General features: G+C 37.4%; 1 protein-coding gene across 1 annotated transcript in view; it reads left to right on the top strand.

The window, feature by feature from the left end:
* Positions 1-3,433: 3,433 nt before the first annotated feature.
* The window catches only part of LOC149286307 (glutamate receptor ionotropic, NMDA 2D-like), a 119,332-nt gene continuing 110,551 nt past the window's right edge, over positions 3,434-12,214 (top strand). Inside the window, exons 1-2 of the mRNA XM_089494222.1 lie at positions 3,434-3,856; positions 10,219-10,811. Of these exons, the coding sequence (XP_089350348.1) occupies positions 3,434-3,856; positions 10,219-10,811 (1,016 nt within the window). The remainder of the gene's footprint in view (positions 3,857-10,218; positions 10,812-12,214) is intronic.

The following is a 12,214-nucleotide window of genomic DNA, read 5'->3' as shown; positions in this document are numbered from 1 at the left end:
ATATTTGTATTTTCACAAATCATATATTTTGCAATTTAATAGAAATAGAAAGAAACCCTCCGCTATTTTAGTTGCATGCTTTAAATTTACATAAATTAGGATTTACCGTTGGTCTGATGAGATTGACTTTGGTATCATAAAATATTTCGTATCCTTACCTATTTTGGCATCCGTGGCTATGGTTGGGAAAAGGGTGTGTGGAGTGTCTTCAACTGATTCAATCCTAAATAATTTCTTCTACTAGTTGAATTTCACTGACTTGATATAGTTTTCCATATATCTATAAATATGTAACGTTTCATGTACTTATGAATTGTATATTTTGGATGTTTTGGCAATAGCTTTTATATTTTATGTGATGGCTACAGTAGGACATCACTTTAGCCGTTGGGGAAAGAAGACTTTTCACTATTTCTACATGGTGGATTGATTAAAAGAAATACTACTATAGCCCAATACTAGATAATGGCATATATATATATTACCCTCTCTTCATGGCACAGCACCGCCAGGATAGATGGCTGGGCTTCTAGAGATTGCGACAGCCCAGGCTTATGTTTTGGCATTTTGGGCTGTGTCCTCTCATGGATAATAATACTAACTGGTAGATGTGAGGGCTCAGTGCAGTCCTCACATGGTGGTACGAACAAGAAAACATTAATTGGAGAATGGAGATGAATGGAACTCCGTTCATAGTAGTGGTTCTCTTTTAGAACTAATTTTCATGTCAGCTGCAGTTTAATGTTGATAAATGTAAAGTAATGCACTTGGGATGTAAAAATCCAAAGGCAGAATATAGCATTAGAAACCCTGTTCTGTCAGCGACAACAGAAGAGAGGGACTTAGGAGTGATTATGTCTGATGGCTTAAAGGTAAGCAGGCAATACAATAAAGGGTGGTTGTTTTATATAGTGAGAGGCATTAGTAGCAGGAAGATGGAGGTGGTTCTTAAGAGTAAAGGATCTCAATATGTATAACTTGGAGGAAAGAAGGGGGAGGGGATGTGATAGAAACATTTAAATACTTAAATGAATTTAACAAAGTACAGGAGGCAAGCGTATCTGAACGGAGGAGCAATGTTAGAACAAGAGGTCATGATCTAAAACTTGAAGGCCAGAGGCTAAGACCTTAAGAAGTATGGAAGTTCTACATTGCTGAGAGGGTAGTAGATCAATGGTCTCACAGCAAAAGTGGTGGAGGCTAATACAGTGAGAGAATTTAAACAGACATGGGATAGGCATAATTGACAGGGGTTTGAATCCCAGGCTAGATGGGCCAAGTGGTTCTTATCTACCGTCAAATTCTATGTTTCTAGGGATAGGTGTAAAGCTATCTTGTATATAGTTTTTACTTCCATGTTATCTCTCACCTATTGTTAATAAGTTGACCCTAGAAAGTCCCTTATGTTATAATGTTTGTTTTAATGTTCAATTTTCAATATTATTTTCCAAAGGCATAGCCAGTGGATTTCATGCAAAACCAACTTGAAAAAGACCTAATTGTGAGGTCAAAACGCTGTTCTTTTTCTCAATAAATCTGCCTGACGTTGGAACTCTTGAGTGCCTGGAGCCTTTATTTAAAGCCTGGATTTACTGGGGAGCTGGCCCTTCCTGGCACAGTTAAGCATCTGGGTTCTTTTGGAGTGTGCAGATTCTGGTTATTCGTTATAGTTTTTCACTTGATGGTTTCATCACATAAAAAAAATCCATAACTTTTTAAATGGCATTTTCAGGTTCTACGGCAACAACCTATGTTTAATGCCTTTTTTTACATGATAGGTGTTATTGGCTAATATTATGAATTTTATCAAAATATTAATTGTTAAAATCATTTTATCTGGAAGAGTTTTAACAGTAATATGAACGAAACATTGAGTTACAAAATTGTTAAAATCCACATGGTGGTGGGAGCAGCAACTTTTTAACCATTGGGTCTGTATATCCACCACTCATGAAGTGAAGAGGGTCAAGTACATTTCTTGGTGTGTATCAAAAAGGAGGATTTTGCTTGCATTGCAAACAATTTGCTTGGCGTAATGAAGAAAACCGGGGCTTTTTCAATAACGTCTCTTATCTATGCATAGTTTTTAAGTGATTTATTTATAATGATTTATCAAAGACAAAGAAGACATAAGCAATATTAGCCGTGTTTGTTTCACAGGAGAAAAGAACTTCTTAGGAAATGTGCCGCGACGCTCTGTGGATCAGTACCCAATAATTATAAATGTCTGTACATTCAGCAATTCCGTCTGCTCTACAAATCCATCTGGGCTTATCGTAAAGACATTAATGGAAGCGAAACATGACTTAAAGATCATGTTCATGCAAATAGCTGTCTTAAAAAGAAATGCTCGTATAATGTGCTTAGCACAATTTTGAGAGTTTCCATAAGAAAGGTTTAATGGATGAGTGAGGGAAAATGTGTTTCTCATTGGATGTCCTTCTCTTGACAAGGTCAAAACAGGTTTAACCCTTTGAATACCACCTGGTTTGTTGTTTCAAAGCATTACCCACTGCCACTTGTAGGGTTCATAAAGTTAAAAAAAAGTCATCTCTTGGTTGGTGGCCATCTTGGAAAGATGGATATTTTATCTTGCATTTAATCTACTTCAGCCGCCATTGTCACAAAGCACATCCCTGCCATCGCTAGACACACCATTATGTGCCTATTTTTTGTCTCACTAGCCATTAGTTAGCGCCTAACCGTATGATGCCACGGTGAAGCCCATCTGCGCCACAGAGCCATAACCAGGCTACATCGTATATTATTCTATTGTTTCTGAAACAGCAACTCAATAGTTCTTATTATTACTATGAATTATATGCATACTTGAACTATATTAGTTTGCCATCTCCCAGAAATAGGGGTTTGTTCCTTTAAAACAGTCAATGGAGTGTTGTGGATTCATTATGTATTAATTATGTAAACTACAGGTAAAAGGCTGAGTTTTGACCTCGGTAAGCGATCTTCTGCAAATTCACCTGCAAAACGTATGCTTTAATGATTAAACCCCATACTGTAAATGCACTTTATGTGGTAATATATGTACTTTTATTTAAGGTTCGGTATTAAACGTATTCAGATTTATATTTTCTAACATCGACGAAAGCCAGGCACGGCTGGCGATCACAAGGAAGCCCTGGCACTTTAAAGCCAGTGGTCACCCGATAATATAGCATGCGACCAAGCTTATTTTAAGAACTTGCTTTATAGGGGACAAAAATAGAAAAAAGTGGTGGTCAGATTCAGGTGTGTTTAAGCTTATTTATATAAGTAAAATATATTTGCAGGTTGGCTAAATGGGTGAATTCCATTTTCGGTGAGGATTATCGCTGCTTAAAAGTATATGAACCAAGTAAAAAACCTAAACAATGGTAATTTTAACGTCCCCTTTTCTTTTCTTTCTTTAGAGTTGAAGCCACAGCCCTACGAGATGAGTTGCCTACGTGTTGTGAACGCTGCCATTGTGCCCACTGCTAGGATGCTATTTTTTATGGCCCTGGCGTGCGCCAGTCCTTTTTTAGAATTTCGAGAAGAAAGGCCCAAAATCCTCAACGTGGCCATAATTTTCAGCGGCACCTCATACCCACCTGACAGTGCTCGCTTTGCTCCCTCCGCCTTTCGCAACTTTACTATGGAAGTTAACCCGATAACTGTAATACTGAATGACACAAATCCTCAGAGCCTTATAGTGCACATCTGCGATGTCCTCTCCAGCCTACGTGTCCATGGGGTTGTTTTTGAAGATGACACACGGACAGAGTCTGTCGCTCAAATCCTTGACTTCATCTCTGCGCAAACATCAATGCCGATCATAGGCATTAATGGAGGTTCTGCAATTGTCCTGACACCCAAGGTACGAAGAACCCCCTGTTTTACTTTGGAGAAAATATAAAAAGCAGTAGCTGCCGCTATTAACAAATATGGAATAGTTCTCTTTTGTCTTGGAGTTACCGACACTATTATTCTAGATTTTGTTTCACTAGGAGGCGATACGAAAATGCACCACACATATTAAAAATTAATATCTCAATAGAACTTGTCAAACGATGTAAGGTGGGAGGGAATCGTTAAACATCCCGTGTATAATTTTAAATTCCTAGAGAATGATCTGAAGAAGTTTGTTGAAAGATGTATGAGACAAATGCGCATCTCCTGTATCTACATAAAATTCTCTCTCCCTTATCCTGAATAGTAATATGACAGGCTCTCCATCATGTCCAGTAAATGACCTTGGTTGTCCTAACAAAGTGATTTGCTTGTGATGATTTACAGGAAAGAAACAATTCATGTTAATCTTATTCCAACTGCCTCTAAAATACTAAAGAGAGTGAAAAAGGGGAATGAGGAGGATTATGTAATCTTGTTTCTATTGCAAACAGTATATATAGACAAACGGGGCATCTGCTATATTTATTGTACCTGTTTATTAGCAGGTTCTTATTGTGAGAATCTAATATTACATCCTAAGAGATTTGGCCTAAATGTCCCTTAGGCAAAGCAGTACCCCCTATTTATTTTTCACCAGTGGGGACATTTCCCAACCAGTAAACGTTCGATCAGACTATCTTATGACAATTTGTAGTCTCCCCTGTCAGAAGGACCCAGAATCACTTCAATAACGCCGAATACTGGAGCTTCTGACGCTGCCGTGAAAAGCAAAAGATTTTCCAGAGGATGTTTCCAGACTCTGCTGGGATTCTTGTTGATCCTCCTGCTGGCTGATCACTGTTGATATACTCTGATAATTTGCTGTGGGGATCAAAGTCGGTACCAAAAAAAAATATTTTTTAAAAATAAATAAACATAATAAAGCCAAAAAGAAATATATGCACCCCACGGATGACACCATAAAGTAGTCCCTGAGGTCGATAAAGGCCCCCAAATGGTCTAGGTCTCCTCTGCCTACAGTAAAATAACTGCTCCAGCCGTTTTTCCATGTAAAATACATATTGGAGTAAATATTTAGCAGCATGCAAATTGGTGTATGCATTCTTTATTATTGACTGCCTCTATTAAATAGGCTTCCTGCATATCACGTCGAAGTCCAAGATCCTAGCTGGGAGGCCAAAAGCCAAAACAACACCTAAAATTACAATAGGCCCACATTACGAAAAAAAAGGCCGTTTGAGCGAAAGGCCTGACCAATCAAAGATAAATATAACCCGTAGTAGTCTAATTTTGTTTCCGATGGGACTTAAGATGAATATGATTATATTAGAGAAGACTGGAGGTAAGAGCGAGACATGCTGCAAGTAAGGAGAAAAAATATGGAGTTAATAAAGAAGAGGAAAGAGGGCTATGAAGGGATGGTCAGAAAGGAAGCCATTTTATTGTGAGATGAAGGGAGACACCTAACAGGGTAGTGACCACTTTGTAAAAGGAGGTATATGTGTATATATATATATATATATATATATATATACCGTATTGGCTCGAATATAGGCCGCACTTTTTCCCCCCACTTTAAGTCTTTAAAGTGGGGGTGCGGCCTATATTCGGGGTCTAGCGCCCGACGCCCAGGACACGGGGGGAGTCCCGGCAAGGGAGATTTTTAAAGCACATCTTGCAGACATGCCGGCAGCGGAGGTTGTTTCTGCTCGCATCGCCACTGCCGTTGAACGTCTGCTCGAACAATCTTCCTTGCCGGTACTTCCCACGGCGGAAGTGCCGGCACCGGAAGTTGAATATGCGTTATGTGTAGATGTCCCCCGCAAGACCCCGTGGAGTCTTCACTGGTAAGTCTGGTGGGGGGGGGGCATCTTGGGGGTAGAGTGGCAGCATATCTCAGGGGGGATAGAGTGGCAGCATATCTTGGGGGGGTACATCTTCGGGACAGAGTGGCAGCATATCTCGGGGGGGGGCAGAAACTTTTTTCTTTAAAAAAGCACCTAACTTTTAGGGTGCAGCCTATATTCGGGTGCGGCCTATATCCGAGCCAATACGGTAAAATCTGCAAAAAGATCAGATTGTTAGTATTTGTGGTGATGTTCTTTGACAGTGACCTCTAAATGTGTCTAATCCTCCATTACATTAAGTGCATTAAATGAAAATTCCAAGACAGAAGCTGTATATTCCTCTTGGGAATATATGTTATCCTTGATCCTTTAACGACCTAGTAATTGAAGACCTAGTAATTGTTATATCTAATTCTTCATGATGGATGCTGTCTTTGTCCATCCACCTACCTCAATTCCTGCATCAACTTAGTATTAGTATTGTGTCTACAAAAATGCTATCTAAAGCAGACATGTCCCTTAAAAAATCCTAAATAGAATTTAGCATTTACTTAACCCACCATATAACAGAGATATTTGTAACAAAATATTTTAGCAATAATGTTCACTCAACGAAACGTTGGTAAATGTGTACATTTTAGATGGAAGTAGGCATAAAATAAGACATCATATGCTCCAAATTAAACTAATTACGGTCTCTGTTTGATATTTTTTGTGTCTGTTCATGTTTATATATATATATATGTGTATATATATATATGTGTATATGCAGTCAAATCTGTATTTTAAAAATTAGGATGAAGAGATGTCTGTGCTTTCAAAGAAAAGTCCCTTGTACCTCTTCTGGGTTTTTAATTTCAATAAACTATCTTAAAGGAGAAGTCTAGTTCTCCTATTAAAAGCATTTTCTAGTCAATTTTTTGTGGCTTCCAGTGCGTTTTACGGCATGGCAGTGCAGGCATTCTTTAGTTCTCACTCATTTAACTCCTCCCCTGGCTGCCTATACTGAAAGCAGGGAGCATACTGTGGTATGCTTCTTGCATATGCCTAGTTGAATTCCCATTATAATAAATGGAAGCCGAGCCCCCTCTGAAATCATTAAGAAGGACAGCAGCCAATCACATGGCTGCTATCTGAACACTGATGGTCTGCTGACATGATTGGCTCCTTCTTCAATGACTTCATTGAGAGCGCTACCGAGTATGTGAAAGAAGTTTATATACTAATGCTTCTTGTTTTCAGTTGAGGGCGTCAAGGAGAAGACTTCATTGAGACAGAAGTCTAATTTTTTTACTCCAAAGATGAACTAGCATTGGAGTCCATGCAAAAAGGGCTCCAACGTACATTAAAAAATAGAAATACAATTTTAGAGATTAGACTGTTCCTTTAAAATGAAAAAATATGGTATATGTTTAATGTGATTATATATCAGGCAAAATAAGATTGTTTCTGATTACGGGTATATATCATTTTACCAAATGCTGTCTGTATAATATATAGAAATCCTCGGATTTCATTTTAAAAAAATCTGGTCGTCATAATGTGAACGCACAACTTATATAAATCCGTCTTCTATTCTTATTATTTTTAGGAATGCATTATTTTTTTTTCTCTGATGTGTTAAATTACTTCACAATTTCACGGTTTCAATCATCCTTTCTTTTTCATTTACATATCTGCAATTCTATGTGCATTGCTATTCATCTCTTCTACATACTTCGATCCCTGGTTCACCATCTCCCTTCCAGCCCACCGCCCTCCTCCCCTTCTTTCTAACGTTCTCTCATTGTGACTAGAAGACAATTTTCCTCCATTAATATTTTACAAACGGTCTTGGGGCGAATGGTTTTCTTCTGACAGTTTATATACACACACTTTGCGCACTCACTCTGTCTCATATCCTTCTGTCAGCGTGAGGGATCTGCAAAGCTAATCCAGTTATTAACATTCAATAGAATCGCTAGGGAAGGCCATCATGAATAATGGTGTCAGGGTTAGCCAGTTAGGGTCTTCTATACTTACTCGAAAGGAAAAGAAACGGCAAAAATATTTCTTTAACCCCTTAAGGACAATGCTTTTTGAGCCTGTACATGTGCGGGCTTTGTCATTAAGGGGTTAAAACCCAATGTCCAGGCTTACATCCCCATAGGCTATGTAGAATTTTGGATAACGGATATTACTGTATGAATATTTAAAAGTCAGACAATACCGCGCGAGGAAAGATCAGCATATCTAATTTCATGCACAGCTAGTTCTTTAAGGATCTATGAAACCCTTACATCTGGGAGACTGTTTTCCTGCTTAGTCGAACTCATGAGTCTACAGCGAGAAGTTCCCCGGCATCATTAGTGGCCAACAACGTATTAATTGCTGTTAACTATATTGGTGCATTTGGCTGACCTTGGCGTCCGTTGGAACAGAATGTATTTACTTATAAATGTGTGTGTAAGCAGAGGCTGCTTTTCTTAAAGGCAAATTATTATTGTAAATATACTTCTTGTTAATGTAAAAATGTTTTATAGTTTTTAGAACTGAATGTGTAAAACATTCCATAAGACCTAAAATATCTGAAATTCTGTTTTGTCAGGAAGTAAAAGTGCTTTGAAACAACATTATGCATTAAGTTTAGTTGTATCGATATATGCAAACTCTTACATGCATATAGTTCTTACATAGAATTGTTAAGTTTTCTTTAATTTAGTACTGTTCTTTTTATAGCTTCAATTTGAATCTATTATTATATCTGGTATAACGGAATCATCATGCAAATCAGGAGATATTTTCAGGGACCATTTAATGCTCCATACATACATACACATACACACAAACAAAAATATTAAATATAATATATAATTTAATATTTAAAATATTAAAGTACTTTCTATGCATACCATACATCCTGCAAAAAAAGTACTTATCTTACCTAAAATAATGCAGCGCACCACCCACCCAATCACTGCCCAGAAAGCAGTCAGGGGGTCTCATTAGATCCCAATGGAGCCCGCTGGACATGCCCACTGGTAAGCAAGATATGCGTTTGCCCGGACGCATTTTAAACAAGCCAAACAGCTGGCAAGCCATGAATGGATAGTTGGGGTCCTGATGAATCACTCCAAGTATTTGAACTAGAAAATCAATGCTTTTAAAAATGCATATGATGCTGTCATGACAAAAAAAAATGAAAAACAAACAATAATAATGGGAGTAGTATGAAATATTACACATGAAACCTCCACTTTTAATAATTTGGCACATCTGATCATATTGTGCCCAATTCAATGACCTGAGTTTCTAGATTTTAGGGGGTCATAAACTCTAATTTGTTACTTATTAGTCAACTCCCAGGGCACATGGTAAAGCAACACATGCTAATCATCCAACCTTGTGCACACGTTTAGAGAATTTCCTTTAAAGATCTTTTGTCAATTTTAGGTCCAGATCCTCTTGATGCAAACTAAAACTCATACAAGATTAAATATAACCTTTACTTATACATTGTAAGTTCAACACATTATCGTCATGTGAAAAGTAATGGAATCTGTGTAATTAATAGCTATGTCAAAGTAAAAATGAATTATAATAATTTGTGGCACAAAATGAAAAAAGTAAAATTTAAGCTTTTTAATTGTCTGGAAAATATGACTAAAATGTGTCAATTTAACATGCGCTATCTGAATTGCCTAAGTGTAGATGTTTCCATTAGCTTTCATTGTAGAACTTCATTTAGCAATTGTTATCTTGCTTCTACCCCTGAGAATTTGATTTTAGAGAGGTCATTGAATTGCAAACCATGCGTTATTCACCTCCGTTAAAACCAATTAAGGTTTTGGATGGGTCATTGAATTGGGCCCATTGTACTTTATTTTAAATTAACATAAAACCAAATGGAGATTGATTGCACCATTAGGTGCACGAGTGCTGTGTATGTTTACTAAAACCAATGCGGAGGACCGTAGGGTTTATGCACACAGAAAACCATTCATTATACGTTAACGTTCCATAGTTTCAATAATATATGACTTAACTATATAGTGATGTGAAAATCTATAACTGCATCTTTTCAAAATGGTAATCTAAAGCATTTAAACTTGTAATGGTGTTATTTTTTGTTTTATTTGGTGTCATCATAGTCCATAGGACTGTGCAATGGAATAGTAGAGGCTAACATGATCACAAGTCACATGATTGAAAAAAATAACCATACTGATTGTGTCATGGGTATTAAACTTAAGGACTTCCAAATGTTCTTAATTGTAATACCCACCATAACTGGACCATTCCATTGCCTGCTATGGTGTTAAGTCTGTTATTCAGTGATATTCTTGCCTCTTCTTTGTAAACAGATTTGTGTTGGGTTGTCTAATGCGTATACTAACATTTCTTTTTTATTGGTGGCTTTTAACTCAACATAAATTATAGATAGATCTCTTTCTGTATTTTATGAAATAAACATTGACAGGTTTAATTTTTTTCACTACAGGAAAAGGGATCCACCTTTCTGCAGTTGGGTGCTTCAACTGAACAGCAGTTACAGGTTATATTTGAAGTCTTAGAAGAATATGACTGGACGGCTTTTGCAGTCATCACTACATTATTTCCTGGATATGAGGACTTTGTGGATTACATTGAACTGTTAACGGACAGCAGTTTTATTGGTTGGGAGAACCGAGGTGTCTTGACCCTCAATCTCACAGATGACCCCAATGGTGCCAAACTTAAAAGACAATTAAAAGAAATAACTGTTCAAGTTAGACTTCTCTACTGTTCAAGGGAGGAAGCTGATGGGGTCTTCAAGGCTGCACGCGAGGCAGGACTAACCGGACCAGGCTATATATGGTTTATGGTCGGAACCAATTTAGGTGGCACAGATTACATGCCAGAGCATCTGCCAGTTGGACTTTTTACAGTATTGACCTCCGGTTGGAAAGATAACCTTCACCGCCGAGTGCAGAATGGAGTGTCTATAATAGCTAGAGGTGCTGATGCTCTGTACAAGGATTATGGATTTATACCAGAATTTAACAATGATTGCCGAGCTCCCAATCTTACTCATGGGAATGAGAACCTACACAGGTAACTAACTTTTCTCTCAGGATTTTTTCTTGTACGCTGTTAACACTTTTTGCACAAACAGAAATATATCTCCAGCAGGAAACAAAATACCAATGTGCTTTATGGTTACCATACTACTATACTTTTACTGATTTATCCTCTTACATTTTTATATTCCTACCTAATCAGGAGCAAAACGCATAATCAGTGTGGTATTTTTTTTTCTTTTTCAAGATGCGAAACATTTTACAGAAGCAAAGCTAGTGCTAATCAGGCAAGCAGAAAAAGTTTAGAAAAAACTGTTTGAGGACTTTTATGGAAATTGCCAACCAGAATTCCTGACATGCAGATAATATTCTAGCTCTAATATGCCGGCTTTTCACCATGTTCTGAAGTTTCCATTTTACTATCTCAGCGTTGTATATTATTTAGCATATTGGGTAGCCTAGGCACATGAGAATGTTTTGATATTTCCAAAACAAACAATACATTGTTTTTCCCCATGAGGACCAATTCCTTGTTGGGTCAATATTGGTATATTCCACAATGAGACTTTGTATATGTAGTGGCGTAATCTGGTCTAGGCCAACTAGGTCTAGGGCAGCAGGTCCAGGGGGGCAGAGCACTTAAAAGGGTATTCTACTTCTCAGTAGACCGGTTTCAAAGGTGATCTCCCCAACCGACCCATTTATAGGTCATGTGGACACTAAGGATACTAAGCAATAAGGTTGGCTGCCGTGATGTAATATCGCCTATTCTTCTACGGATCAGAGTTAATGAGACAAGATTTAGCAACACGACTGACTATAAAATTATCCCCATAAAGTGTTTTTCTAATCTTGTGTCCTTTCTATGGTTAGCTTGGCTGATGTATCTCATTTACACTGTAGTCTTAGATCTCTTTAGGCTCAACGTAAAGACGTTCCGTGCTGTTCAACTAGTTCACCGTGTGGGCTGTGGATATTAAAAAAGAGAAAATAAATGCATAAGCCTATTTAAAAAAATTTAATATAATTTAGCCTGTACTACTTTTTGACAGCCCAGTTCCATAAAAATGGAGGCGTCCTTTCGCCGTTGCCTGACTGTAACTACAGAGAAGGATTAATATTTAGTTATATTACAGGATGTCAAAGGTATTTAAGGCTACATGAACAATTGGCTACTTTGTTTCTTTTAAAACGACAGGAACACATTGGGGCATTCACTGACTTAACTTTTTTGGGCCATTAACATTTCACAATTATCCACTTACTGCCTTAGGGTTTTTTAATATATCCTTCTGAAAGACATTTTCTTTTCGTTCTGCTATTAAACTGCATTGTTCTCAAAATAAATGAATAAATTTTCTATTATTAAAATCCATTGCTTCCTGCAATTAATGAATACTTAAGGTTCTTTACTCAAAGCGTACTAACAATGTAATT

The sequence above is a fragment of the Sceloporus occidentalis genome, unplaced genomic scaffold (assembly GCF_023333645.1).
Source record: "Sceloporus occidentalis isolate IW3139 unplaced genomic scaffold, rSceOcc1.0.p SCAF_70, whole genome shotgun sequence".
Classification (NCBI taxonomy): Eukaryota; Metazoa; Chordata; class Lepidosauria; order Squamata; family Phrynosomatidae; genus Sceloporus; species Sceloporus occidentalis.
This window is presented reverse-complemented; position numbering and strand designations above follow the sequence as displayed.